The sequence below is a fragment of the Neophocaena asiaeorientalis genome, unplaced genomic scaffold (genome assembly GCF_003031525.2).
Source record: "Neophocaena asiaeorientalis asiaeorientalis breed wild unplaced genomic scaffold, Neophocaena_asiaeorientalis_V1.1 scaffold78, whole genome shotgun sequence".
In the NCBI taxonomy this organism is placed as follows: Eukaryota; Metazoa; Chordata; class Mammalia; order Artiodactyla; family Phocoenidae; genus Neophocaena; species Neophocaena asiaeorientalis.
In genome coordinates, this window is record NW_020175018.1 from 20,061,571 (window position 1) to 20,075,640 (window position 14,070).

Here is a 14,070-nt window from a genome sequence, read left to right on the forward strand (position 1 = left end):
ACTACTTCTGGTGTTTTAAAGTAGCTTAAGAAAAAAAAGCCACTCCTTTTAGTTAATACAAACAGTTGCTTAAATAAGTATGAAGAACTGAAAGTCAGAAACACAGGAAACTGACAAGACAGAGCTGGGAACCATGCCCCACCCACACCCTGCCCCCTGCTGCCACAGAATCACCATTTTGAAGGGCCCCAGCAGATAAGGCTTATTTAAGAGGCCAGCAGCTTTTCTGACTGCCTACCTGGAGATTCCATGAGATGCACTGAGCCCTATACAGAAAACCTGCGTGCAGCCAGAATCTCAGTGAGATGGTCTGAGGACACTTCATTCTCAGAAAAGATAAAGACATACTCTTGGTTTTATTGGTGGAAATGGTCTTTATGATGTCAAACCAAGTAACTTCCCTAGCTCAGCTGTTCTCCCACTTCCAGAGGTGAAGAACATGATCATAAAAGGAGCAAGTGGCTAGAAGGCTGGCGTCAGAGGTGGCTGCCTCCAGGTGCTGGTCACAGTCACAGATCTCGATCCCCGAGGCATGCAGCCGGCCACCGCTCTTCTCCTCTGCAAGGGGCTGGAGAGGACTCTTCAGCTTGCCTCCACTCTGGTGTTTGGTACCACCCTCTCCATCAGCATCAGCTAGACGCTCAAAACAGGGTGCTGGCGACTGGGCCGCAACTTTGAGGGTATAGACTGGGTCTGCTGTTCTGGCTCCCAGGTCGCTGCCAGGAGAGGACCCCAAGCAGAATGATGGACGGGTCTGCGGCAAGCGGCGGAAGTAGAGCCAGGACCAGTCGACTCCATACACCAGCGAGTTGGGCAAGGTGTAGGACAGAGTGACTGGGAACACTTCCTGATTCTCCTCTGGAGTGAGACAGGAGGACATGGGAAACTTACCCAGGGTTGATCTCATCATCCCCACCCGATGGCCCTACCCACCCTCAAAGCGAGACGATGTGCCAAGAGCAACCACTGTGTGTCACGCAGAGGACTATCAAGATGCGGACAGACAAGCAGAGAAGCACAGATCAGCATCCTGCAGGGAATGCACTCTGTTCCTGAGAGAGGAGTCAGCCTGCACTACAGAGCTAACCCATACCCTAACCCTACAGAGCTAACCCTAACGTGTACCCTAACCCTAACCCGTACCCTAACCTGTACCCTAACCCTAACCTGTGCCATAACCCTACAGAGCTAACCCGAACCCGAACCCAAACCTGAACCCTTAGGACTCAGCAGAAGCTTCTCGTTAAGACTTAAAAGCAAAGGACAAACGAGTGAGCCAAACGGAGCGAAAGGGGTGTATGAGAAGAAATAAAGGGAACAGTACGTGTAAAGTACAGAGGTGGAAAGACCCTGGCATGTGTGAGGAACCACACGAGTGGACGTGGCTGATGTGTCATCAGGAACTGGCGACACGTCAGAAGGGTCCCGTGATGCAGAGCTCGGCGTGCTGCATTAGAGAGTTTGGACTTGAGCTTGGACAGGGAGTAACTCACTGAAGAGTTGAAGCGTGAGCAGCTTTCCTTATGGTGAGTTGCTATGGCAACTCTGAAGACAGAGGGCAGGACGGGCAAAGGCCCGGCCTTATTCTGGACAGAACATGGCTGAGAAAGTGTGAAAGTAATATGCGACCAGAAAAAGAAATGATGAGGTGTCACCAAACCTGAGATGGTCAAGGGTCCAGGGCAAGGCCGAGGCTGGCAAGAGCAGCCTCAGAAAACTAGTGGCCAGTGAGCTGGAGATGCGGGCTTAGAAAACTGTCACCAGCCGGAAGGCCCAGTGGCCGGCCATTCAGTCTTCACTTAGCCTGGATGCCACTGCCACCTCCCAAGTGCAGGGATCAGTGCCACTGCACTCTGAATTGTGATCGGAATCTGAATCACGACTAGAATAAGCAGTGATGCGGAAAGCCTGCAGCTGGCATCAGGAAACACACCAATGATACAACCAGGGCCCTGGAGATCCTTCTCCATAACCCAGGGCTTTGCCTGAGCAGAGGCGGCTCGAGAGAGGAGCTGGACACCAAGCTTACCCTGAGAGCAGAGAAGCTGGACACCAAGCTTACCCTGAGAGCAGAGAGGCGCCCTGGCATCACCACCGAAGGAAGCTTCCAGGAGACCTCCCGCTCCATGGTGTGCACGCTGGGGTACCGGGAGGCGAGGGTCACTGGGACAATAAAGGCGCACTGTAGCCGTACATCCAACCAGTGGCAGCACCCGCTCGTGGCCCAGGTGGACACAGCAGCCTTCCTACCACACAGTAATACCACACAGCAACAGCACATCCACTACTCAGGTGCGTGTGTAGCATGAACTGAACAACCACACTGGGCAACAAGAAGTCGAAAAGTACTATAAAGTAGAAACAGTACAAGCAACACTCTGATCACAGCGCAATAAAACAAACAATAATGTGGTCGTAATACGAAAAACTGCTTCCACCTACAAATTTTAGAACCTTCTACTAAACCACACTTGGGTAAAAGGGGAAGTACAAACTCAAGCCATAGAATTTCTTCATAAAAATGAAAGTGAAATTACTACATATCAGAACCTAACAATGTGCTTAAATCAGAGAAAAATTCAGACATAAAAACACTCAATACAAAGTAATAAAGATAAGTGAATTGTAGTCCCAACTCAAAATGCTAGAAAAAGAACACAGGAGGCACAAGGAGAGAAACAACAAAGATAAAAGGAGAGGTTGATGAGGTGGAGAACAGAAACCACCAGACTATAATAAAAAAGTAAAACCCTGCTTCTTTAAAAGAAGTAAAATATACATGCTACTAACTAACCTAATTAAGGAAAAAGACATAAAAAATATTGTATACTTGCATAAGTATACAAAGTAAAACATGGTAAAGGGGAAATAACTATTAGAGAAGAAATTTTTTTTTTTAAATCAAAGTAACTTTACACATCTTTGGGCAAATAAATTTCAAAATGTAGATGAAATGAATAGCTGCCTAGGAAAATACGGTTCACCAAAATTGACCCCAGGCCTTCCCTGGTGGTCCAGTGGTTAAGACTTCACACTTCCACTGCAGGGGGCGTGGAAGATCCTGCATGCCGCCTGGCGTGGCCAAAAAAAAAAAAAAAAAAGAAAACAAAATTGACCCCAGTAGAGACATATAGCATAAACAACCAACTTCCATAGAAAAATATAGAGAAAGTTAACACAGAACCATCATTCAAAAATACATCAGGCCCAGATAGTCTCACAGGAGATTTTTTTTTTTACCAAATCTTGAATGAAAAGATAATCCAAATGGCATATAAATTGTTCAAGAGAAAATGAAGAAAAATTTTCACACTTTTGATTCTCACGTGAACCACACATAATGCTGCTAAATAGCACAGAAGAAAGTCTGTGTCTCCTTTGCACGTTAATGCAAGTCCCCAATAAGGTGCCGCCAGAGCCCCGTACCGCGCTGGAAAACAACACACCTTCCAAAGACACACAGATGGCTGAAAGGCACGTGGAAGGACGCTCAACATAACCAATCACCAGAGGAACGCCAATAAAAACCCCAATGACATATAACCTCACACCTGTCAGAATGGCCATCATCAAAAGACCACAAATAGCAAATGTCAGTGAGGATGTGGAGAAAAGGGAACCCTCCTACACCGTTGGTGGGAGTGTAAATTGCTGTAGCCACTGCGGAAAACAGTATGGAGGTTCCTCAAGAAACAAAATAAAACTAACTACTGCATGATCTGGCAATGCCACTGCTGGGTACCTATCTGAAGAAAATGAAAAAATTCAAAAAGATATATGCACCCCAATGCTCATAGCAGCATTATTTACAACTGCCAAGATATGGAAGCAACCTAAGAGTCCATCAACAAATGAATGGATAAATAAGATGTGATGTATATATACAGCGGAATATTACTCAGCCATAAAAAGGAATGAAATTTTGCCATCTGCAACATGGATGGACCTGAAGGGTATTATGCTTAGTGAAATAGGTCAAAGAAAGACAAATACTATATGATATCACTTATATGTAGAATCTAAACTATAAAACAACTAGTGAATGTAACAAAAAAGAAACAGATGTAGAGAACAAACTAGTGGTTACCAGTAAGGGGAGGGAGGGGGGAGGGGCAAGATAGAGGTAGGGGATTTAAAAGTACAAACTATTATGTATAAAATAAATACACTACAAGGATATATTGTACAGGGACTTCCCTGGCAGTCCAGTGGGTAAGGACTCTGTGCTTCCACTGCAGGGGGCATGGGTTCGATCCCTGGTTGAGGAACTAAGATCCCACATGCTGTGGCCAAAAAAACAAAACAAAAACAAGAAAAGGGTATATTGTACAGCACAGGGAATATAATCAATATTTTATAATAACTATAAACAGAATATAACCTTTAAAAACTGTTAACCAGTATATTGTATACATAAAACAAAATACTGTAAATCAACTATACCTCAAAAAAAGTTTTTGACAACTAAAATAAAACAAAACCATAAGCAAGTGGGATTTACTCCAGGAATATATTCCATATAAGGAAATCCATAAACAAAATTTACCATATTAAGATATCTAAGGAGAAAAATAATACAGTTCAATAGATATTATAAAAGCATTTAACAAAAAAATCAGCAATTCCTGATTTAAAAAAATACTCATGAAAACATGGATTGATGAATACTAAGCACACACATTAGTCCTTATATATCATCAAACCAAATGGGAACCAGCAGGGACCCTATCAAGGTCAGGAATAGGGCTTCCCTGGTGGTGCAGTGGTTGGGAATCCGTCTGCCAGTGCAGGGGACCCGGGTTCGAGCCCTGGTCCGGGAAGATCCCACATGCCGTGGAGCAGCTAAGCCCATGTGCCACAACTACTGAGCCTGCGCTCTTGAGCCCATGCACCACAACTACTGAGCCCATGCACCCTAGGGCCCATGTGCCACAAACACTGAGCCCGCGTGCTGCAGCTACTGAAGCCTGCATGCCTAGAGCCTGTGCTCCGCAACAAGAGAAGCCACCGCAATGAGAAGCCCGCGCACTGCAACGAAGGGTAGCCCCCGCTCGCCGCAACTAGAGAAAGGCCGCACGCAGCAACAAATGCAGCCAAAAAAAAAAAAAAATTAAAAAAAAACAAAAACAAGCAAGCAAAAACAGCAACTGATGGGATGCAGTGAAAGCAGAGCCTAGAGGGCAACTGATCACTGTAAATCCTATGCTTAGAAAGAAGAAAGTTTGCAACTTGTTTAACAGCGAGAACTGTCAGAGCACATTCATGTGATAAACAGAAATGATGCAGTAGACGGAGGACTGAAGATTCAGAAGACGAAGCCCTTGAGAACAGCCAGTACAGGGGACACTGACCTTGGAACCATGATGGGAGGCACCTATAATCCCTTGTTTGTACAGAGGAGGGGGATGGGAGATCACGAGGGATGCGTGAGGCGGGGAGCGCAGGGGGTGGGGGTTTAAGAAAAGAAAACGTGGAACAGTCCTGACAGTGAAGAATCACTGGCTACAGAAAGGTCAAGGTTTGCCTGACAAGGGACCCACAGTAGCATAAACTTGAGGTGAGATCACGCTGCGTGGCTGTTTCCCTCCAGCCACGTTCTGTGGCTCAGGCATAAGCAGACTGGGGTTTACCAGTGCTGGATTCTGCCCAGAGAGTATGATGAAGGAGCAAGGGGAAGAGTTTAACGATGTTTGGAACACAAGGCCATGGAGCCTACGCTGTCCGCAAGCAGGAAGACTTGGCAGAAGGTGGGACAAGGATGGTTATGAAAGCGACCAGTGGTTAACACCTCTGGTGGAGAGGTCCCAATAGGGCCAGCAGACTGCTGAATGCAGAAGGTACCAAAATAATTGAGATGGTCAGGGAAGAACCACGGTTAGAGAGCAGCACGCTTGAAACCGAGATTCTGAAGTCGGCAGACTTACAAATCATGGCAAGGCCTAGGGGGAGACCCTGGGGACGCGTGGAGGCTGCAGAAGAGCTTGGTGGAGCAAAAGGAGGCAGGAAACTGGGAGCCCCGCCCCAGGCCCCCCACTCACCTATGGCCTTTTGGCAGCTGAAGATCGTAAAGCCACCATGCATACACGCTGCCAGGAGCAGGTGGGAGTGGAAAGGGTGCCACTTGAGCCTCCACACCCCGCCCTGCACGGGCATGTCCGCCAACGGCTCCTTCATGCTCCGAGTGTCCCAGAGAAGAACGTGCTCGTCGTAGCTAAAACCCATCGACCGCAGAGAGCGTGCAGGAAAGCAAGGCCCCGGGGCAGCAGGGGTCACCTCCCGGAAGACCCGGCCCACTTCCCCTCCAGGACCCGGTTCCTTTCCCAAACCCCGACGCCCGCGCTCTGGGTGGAGAGTTGGCCCAGTCGAGCATCACAGTGGCCAACAGGAGGGAAGGAAGCGATGGTGCAGGAGGAACCCATGTGCACGGACCCTAGGGGGCTCACCTTCCCGTGGCCAAGATGTTCTCGCAATGGGGGCTGCTCTGGATGCTGCACACGCCCATGGAGTGTCTGAGAGCGAAGGGTGAGCCTAAGCAGAAGCCCGGCAGCGCTGCTCCGCCCGCGGGCAGGGAGGGCTGGCCCCCCAAGCCGAGCACTGGCCCCTCGGTGACGTACCTCCTGCTCGTGAACACGGATGTGCCAGGGGTCCTGGTGTCCCAGCCTTTCAGAAGGCCATCGTCCCCACCTGCATGGAGACAGAAACAGCCACTGATGAGGAAGGGCACTGATGGCTGTTTCTCAGGGACTGGGTTTATGTCTGTGAGGAAATTCCCACAGGTGGCTTTTCTCGGTTTTCAGGCTGCCACAGGCAGGGGAGCCCCAGAAACAGTCACCCCTGTGCTGTAACCGTGTCTTCAGACACCTGCAGGGAAGAAGGGAAAGACAAAGGCTACGCCCGTAGGAAAAGGGCAGACCTATGGGGGCAGAATGACCAGGTCACACAAGACTCAGCCCTTCGGGCTCCTGATGCCAGGAACCAGAGTGGCCCCGTCGAAGTGCTCCGAACAGACCTGCGTGCAGGAGGCATCAGACAGGGAGGCTCTGTAAGGTTCTGGAACCTTTGACACACCGCCATGTGTTTTAAAGAGAAATGCCCTTTGTAACCTTACAGTAAAAGAGCCCTGTGCTTGTTTGGGGGAAACTGAAAGGATAGAAAGAACACGGGAGCTGGTGCCCTGACCCACAACCAGTCTTTGAAGAAAAGCAACATCAAGATAGAATGTCATGGTATCTCGAGGGAAAAGGGAAGAAACACTGAAGAGGAAGACCTACAGAGAGGACAAAAAGGAGCAAAAGAACAACCATGTCTGCCTGAAACTCCATCCGTCCATCATCTACCATCCACCCACCCACCCATCCACCATCCACCCACCCAGCCACCCATCCACCATAAAACACTACAGATCCCTATATCAGACAAAACGGATGTGGGATGAACATGATCTATGACAAGGTGGGTCAGCAGAGTCAGTCCATCCAGGCACTGAGCCTGTGTGTGAGTCTCAAATACAAGCTGCCATTCTGTGGCAAACCTGTGAAGAGAACCGGTGTGGCTTCTTTACACAGCGGTCTCTCCTCTTTCTCTCACACTCCACATTTGCTCCACCAGGAAATCCTGTTGATCGACCTTCACACCAAGCAGTCTTCCCACTTGTCCTCCTCTGCACTGCTCCCACCTTAGCCTGAGTCACTCCTGCCTCACCTGCGTGGCAGGTCTCCAGCCTATACCCTCACCCCCTTGCAATCTATACTCAACATATTAGCTGAAGGGAGCCTCTTAAATGTTTTTTTTAATTTATTTTTAAAATTTATTTATTATTATTATTATTTTTTTGGCTGCGTTGGGTCTTCGTTGCTGTGTGCAGGCTTTCTCTAGTTGCGGCGAGCGGGGGCTACTCTTCATTGCGGTGCGCGGGCTTCTCATTGTGGTAGCCTCTCTTGTTGCGGAGCAGGGGCTCCAGGTGCACGGGCTCAGTAGTTATGGCACACGGGCTTAGTTGTTCTGCGGCATGTGGGATCTTCCCGGACCAGGGCTCGAACCCGTGTCCCCTGCATCGGCAGGCAGGTTCTTAACCAGGGAAGTCCCAGATCCTCTTAAATTTTAAAATGTAAGTCGGAAAATGTCATTCCTCTGTTCAATATCCTACAATGGCTTCATTCTACTCCGAGCAAAAGCCCAAGGCCCCCCTGCGGCCTGCAAGGCCCCGTGCCCTGTCTCTGTGACTCCTGACCTTGCCTTCTCTATCCTACTGCTCACTCATGTCATTCTGGCCGTACTGGCCACTCGCTACTCTGAACACACCAGTCTCTATAATGCGACAATCTGTACCTGCTTGCAGCACCTGATGCCCTCAGCCTGTCCTAGCTTTCTTCTTCCCAAAGCCCTTGCCACCTGCAGCGCATAGTATGCCTAGCGTTCACTGTCCATCTCCCCACAAGCGACGAAAGTGCGATGAAAGCAGGGACTGTTGTCTCTTGCTCACGGATGCCTCCTGAACCCCTAGGACAGTGCTTGGCACGTAGTAGGTGCTCAGTAGATGCTTGTTGGATGAATGAATTGGTGTTAAATTATTAAATCACCGTCCTACTACACCCTTGCTCTGAATTAGCTAAGCCTCAAGATAGAAGAACTAATCTACAAATGAGAGCTCAAAAAATTAAATCTTTATCGTTCTCCCTGAGTCTGTTCAAGGGTGTGACAGCAAAAACTCCAGAAAGGATCCTCTCTCAGGGGAAAAGAAGCATTAAACACAAAATCATAATCAGGATGAGCGGGACTTCCCTGGCAGCCCAGTGGTTAAGAATCTACGCTTCCAGTGCAGCGGGCTCAGGTTCGATCCCTGGTCAGGGAATTAAGATCCCGTAGGCTGCACAGCGTGGCCTAAAAAATTAATCAATTGATTGATTAATTTTTGAAAAGAAGAAGAGAAAACCAACAAGACACAGACTCAGAGGAGCAGTGAGCGGACAGAGATGTGTGATTTGGGTGAGCAGACCTTGTCCTGGGGCCGGGACATCAGGCAGGCGCAGGTATGTGACAGGGCAACACAGGGAGTATGGGGCTCAGCTGGAGACCCGCGGAGTGACGAGCGCTGCAGTGCTGGCAAGACAATGCAGAAAAGCTCAGGAAACAAGGTCTGGTTAAACACAGTGTTTGTGGAAGAGACACAGTAACTGAAGTCAGGAGAGCAGCAATGCGGAGCGAGAGGAAGATCCACACAGAGGTCAGAGGACGGTGAACCCTTTGGTGAGGAGGGAAAGGAGCCCACAAAGCAGAAGGAAGAGAAGCCAGAGAAAGAAGGGGAGAGTCCAGATGGCATGGCGTTGATGACCCAGGGAAAAGAATGTGCGGGGAGCGAGGGGTCGGGCATGTGAACACCGCTGAGAGGCCAAGACGAGGCTGATGTGCTCCCTGGACTGGGCACCACAGCTGTCCCTCAGGGCCTCAGCAGGAGCTTCTGGGGGCGCAGCATCCTGACAGGCCAGCAGCACAGCCCTGCAGCCCTGGCCTCCCCATCTCGCCCTGGAGCTCAGAACAATACCAGCAACTGGACGCAGAAAGGGATACGGGTGCAGATGGTTTCTTGCCTCTGCAAATTCAGCAGCTCCTCTTCTGTCTTCTCTCAGAGACCCATGCCCTCCCCTGCTGTGAGCGTGAAAGGAGCTGACCTGAACGACCTCGTTCCCACGTCAGCATCCCACTGCATACACACCGCTCTCAGTACCAGGAAGTCAACCCTCTCTCTCTCACGCTTCCCCTTCCCTAGGAAGATCAACTACTCCAAAAGGGAACAGACAAGCCTGAAATGCATGACGAGTCACTACTGGACCCAAAGTACCAGGTGGAGAGCAAGGAGTTCCGACTGGATCTCCGAGTGTGAGAAGCATCCAACACTCAGAGCGAGGGCGGGGGCGGCGGCTCCCGGGGGCAGCTCCAACGCGGGGGCACTGCCACCCGAGACCCTGCAGTGCCTGCAGCAAGCTGCACTTCACGCTCCGAGGAGCAGCTAAGTGAGCACCAACTACAGCTTTTGCCCCAGAAAACAGACTCTCCAAAAAGCTCTTTGAGATCCCAACGTGGCCAGAATCACGCCCCTGGCCCGTGCCTCCTCAGCCAATCTCCAGAGAGGGGCGCCCAGCGGAGGAGTACCGACCTGAATACACGACTTCCGTCTGCCAGTAATCGAAAGCAGCAACCCAGGCCTCCAAGTGATGGGCCTGCCACGTGCCCACAGCCTGCATTCCTGGCCCTGCCTGGTGCGCCTGCAGGAGATGGAGCTGCCCGCTGGAGTCGCTGCCAATGATCTTCAAGGGCTGGTCACTGGCCCTGGACACAGGGAAGCAGTGGGGAAATCTGGATGAAATACATCCACTGACCCAAACTCATCGCCTCTTCTGGCTCCCAACCAGTGACGCTTTAGGGCCCAAAGACCTGTCACAGAGAGGTTCTCCAGGACCTGGTACGGGGACACGCTTCTTAAGAGGCTTGCCTGGGCAGAGACCGAAGCTGCCAGTAGCTTGTCAAAATAAACCAGGGTCAGCTTCCCCTGATGAAAACACTCTTTTTAGGTGAGGACCGGCAGTAATTCTCCCAGGCTTGGGGAGCCGCAATCAAGGCTAGCACAAGGTGGCTTTCCTTCTCTCTTGCATGAAAATACGAAGGGACCCTCAGAGGAAAGACTCAGGCCCGTCACCGCTGGCCCTCACCTTCCGGCTTTCCCAGTGGACCAGTCCAAGGACAAGGCCAGACACTGCTTTTCCAGGGCAAAGTGGGAGAACGGCTGTAGTGTGTGAGAGTTCTGCTGGAGAGAAAAGAACGCCATCAGAGAGGAACAGCCCCGGAACCCTGAGGAGACTATTCTCCTGGCTTGGGTATGCCATGCTTCCCTCATCTACTCGGTGAACAAAGTGTGTCAGTCACTCACTCACAGCAGAACCTGAGGACAGGGACTTCCCTGGTGGCAGAGTGGTTAAGAATCCACCTGCCAATGCAAGGGACACAGGTTCGAGCCCTGGTCCGGGAAGATCCCACATGCCGTGGAGCAACTAAGCCCATGCGCCACAACTACTGAGCCTGCGCACCTAAAGCCCTCGCTCTGCAATAAAGACAAGCCACCGCAACGAGAAGCGTGCTCGCAGCAACGAAGACCCAACGCAGCCAAAAAATAAATTAAAAAAAAAAAAAAGAAAAAGAGCCTGAGGACACTGCAGACGGCCCAGGCCCTCCAGAAGCACTCATACCTGAAGGAGGACTTTCCCACACATGTGACCCCAGGGGAAGCAGGTCTCTGCTTCTCAGACCCGTCGCTGTCCAAGCCCTCCTGGAGACTACTGCAGGCTCCAGGGAGCACTGCTGGTGCGGGTTCCCCACTGCCCAGGCCTCCAGGGACAGAGATAAGGAGAACTTTCCTCTGATTCTCTTTCAGAAGCCACAGCTTGCCATTAAAATGCTGTTTCTCTTTTCTGAGGTCTAAGTTTTACTATCTAAGCAACCTAGACAGCGCTCAACTCCATCAACAGGGTTCCAGCAGCTGTATCCTCTCTTGGGTTTACCTGTTCCTGCCTCCAGCTCTGGTTCTAGATATCCTCCTCAGATATTTCTTCCCTCTTTCCTAAGACAGGGCTGCTGCTCTCAGCTGGCCTGAAGCAAGGACCTTGCTATACAAGCCCTCAGGTGCTGTGAATGCAAGGCCAGCTGGACCTCTGCTCCAGTCCCACTTGCAGCACCTACATTAGAGTGGGTCCCCCACAGAAAGGGCACGGTCTTGTGGGCTGTTTCCTTCAACCCACTATATGCCTTCCCTGTCCCCTCCCTCCCCCAACAAGTGGTCATTTTACAAATGCACGGTACAGGATCACTGTCAGATGCTTGGGAAAATACATGTAGGAAACACGTGCTCCCCTAATTATCAATGAGAAACACCACTTTTACCCAGTAAATGCGCTGCTCTTCTTAGCCCCAGCATCATCAACACAGGACGCTGGCCCAGGCTTTCCTTACAGGACTTTCAGGTCCACCGACAGCCCCTCTGCTGATGACACACAAGGTGTCCTCCCCTTGGAGTTAGATACAGAACCCAATAACTCAAAATAGACCGTGTGATACCTTGGAATGTTTTATGGTAAAGTTCACCGTTGAACAGAAACTATCCTAGAAAAATGTTTGTATCAGCACAGCCTCCCTCCCAAACCCCCTCCATCCAGGTTCCTTCCACCCTCCACTAAGCCTGGCCCCAGTCACTGACCTCGGATCGCACCAGGCGGAGTAGCTCTATGGACCCAGAAGCATCTGCCACTCCCAAGAGCGCATGGCCGGCCACCGCGATGTGGCACCTGAGGAGATAACGCACGTGCCGGTCACAGCACAGGATGTGCCGGAGTACAGGGGAACACTATGCGCCCCGGTAACTCATTGTTTACATTGCAGCTCCAGGGAATTCCCTGGCGGTCCAGTGGTTAGAACTCTGCGCTTTCACTGCCAAGGGCCCAGGTTCGATCCCTGTTCGGGGAACTAAGATCCCACAAGCCGCGTAGCACGGCCATAAATAAATAAGTGTATTTATTTCAGCTCCAAAACCAGGTTGGAGCCTACAGTTCTGTTCCAACAAGATCATTCAGCTTAGGAAGCAGAAAACTAGCCTCACTTCCCAGACTGACAGTACCTGTAGGGCTTGGAAACTGAAAAAGGAAACGAGCCCCAAGTCTACAGCATCCTCCAAGTGCCAACAGGCAGGCAGGACAGCGCAGTAAAGAAATGAACCCAAACTTCAGACACTTCCCCGTCCTGTTGAATGCTGTCAGGCATCAGGCTCCTCTGACCAAACAATTAGGTACTCATGACAAATTCCAAACAAGGGGAACGGTTATCAAAGTTGTACCATTTCATGTCCAGGATCGCCGAAGTATCTCTTCTTTGGACCTCAACCAGGGGGCAAGGAGAGCTGTCCTCATTGAAACTATACAGGTAGAGACGACCCAAACGAATTGGAGGCGCATCAACATCCAGTCCACTCTACAAAAAATGCAAATGTGTTCTCTGATTACCTTAATAAATACTGAGGAACCCAAGGGATGGGAAAGGGACTGAGGGAAAGAAGAGGTTTGCCAAGACTCCGGACCTCTGCCTGGAAGCAGCATTGATGATGATTTTCTGAGCTGGAGAAACGTCTCTTCTCTTGTACGTGATTAGTGAGTAGGTGGATAAACCCTGCTGGACCCAGGATGGGATGCTCCTTCTAAACGGGCCAATAGGCAGGAGCTACAGTTAGGGTCCCCACAGGACACAGTTTGCCCGGGAGAGTCCTGGCTTAGGCCTGTTGCTCCGGTGCCACTGTTCACTCTTAAAAGTATCCTGCTTTGGATCTGCATAGCTAGATGCCTTCAACAGATTACGTACAGCTCCTATGAAATCCCATTTTCTCTTTGCTCTAGACTTCATCCATAACCTTGACGACGCCTGCAGAGAGACGACATCCCGCTTTCAGGATGCCCTGTCTCTAACCTACATTCTGGCCACAAGGCCAAGGTCGCATCCACACCTCCTGAACGACTCCACACAAGACTTTTCCCTTTCAGCCTCCCCCGCAGCAGATCACAGAGATCTCAAAGCCTGTGGTCGGCTCTGCCTCTCAAGAGCCTTTTCTCGCCCTTCTTGAGAGAGGAGTTCGAGGCTGGGGCTTTAGGTGCTCGGGAAATGCCACCTGAGATCGCAGACCTGCAAACCCACGGTGAAGACCTCCCTAGGCCACGATGGCCCCGCGCACCTTGCTCTCCGGGTCGGCGGGCTGGTCCTCCGGCTTCCGCAGCTGGTAGGTGCCGCACGCCAGCAAGTGCCTGCAGCCCTCCAGCGGGCACCACTCCACCGAGTCCACGGTGTGCTCCGTGTCCACCGCCTGCAACAGCCGGACGCGACTGCCGGCCGCCCAGCATTCGGATAAGGACGCGGCGGCGACCGGGGTGGCGGACAGCGGGCGGCGGAGAAGTGAGGAAGCCAGGCTGACAGCACGGTCCCCGGGCCCGCGGCGACAAGAAGATGCACAGCCCAAGGGGCGGTACTTCTCCCACTTCCGCC

General features: G+C 50.9%; 1 protein-coding gene across 2 annotated transcripts; it reads right to left on the bottom strand.

The window, feature by feature from the left end:
- Positions 1–324: 324 nt before the first annotated feature.
- DPH7 (diphthamide biosynthesis 7) lies at positions 325–14,070 on the bottom strand. 2 transcript variants are annotated; one of them, XM_024762497.1, is made up of 9 exons: positions 12,878–13,007; positions 12,245–12,332; positions 10,707–10,801; positions 10,154–10,326; positions 6,615–6,684; positions 6,444–6,509; positions 6,039–6,211; positions 2,063–2,163; positions 485–858 (listed from the first exon to the last, which is right to left on the bottom strand). In XM_024762497.1, exons 1-9 carry the CDS (start codon positions 12,883–12,885, stop codon positions 634–636), a joined length of 999 nt encoding a protein of 332 aa, XP_024618265.1. In that variant the 5' UTR covers positions 12,886–13,007; the 3' UTR covers positions 485–633. The 2 variants fall into 2 exon arrangements, with proteins under 2 accessions (XP_024618264.1, XP_024618265.1); XM_024762496.1 differs by lacking the exon at positions 2,063–2,163 and adding an exon at positions 13,763–14,070 and having other exon boundaries at positions 325–858; positions 6,444–6,684; positions 12,878–13,011.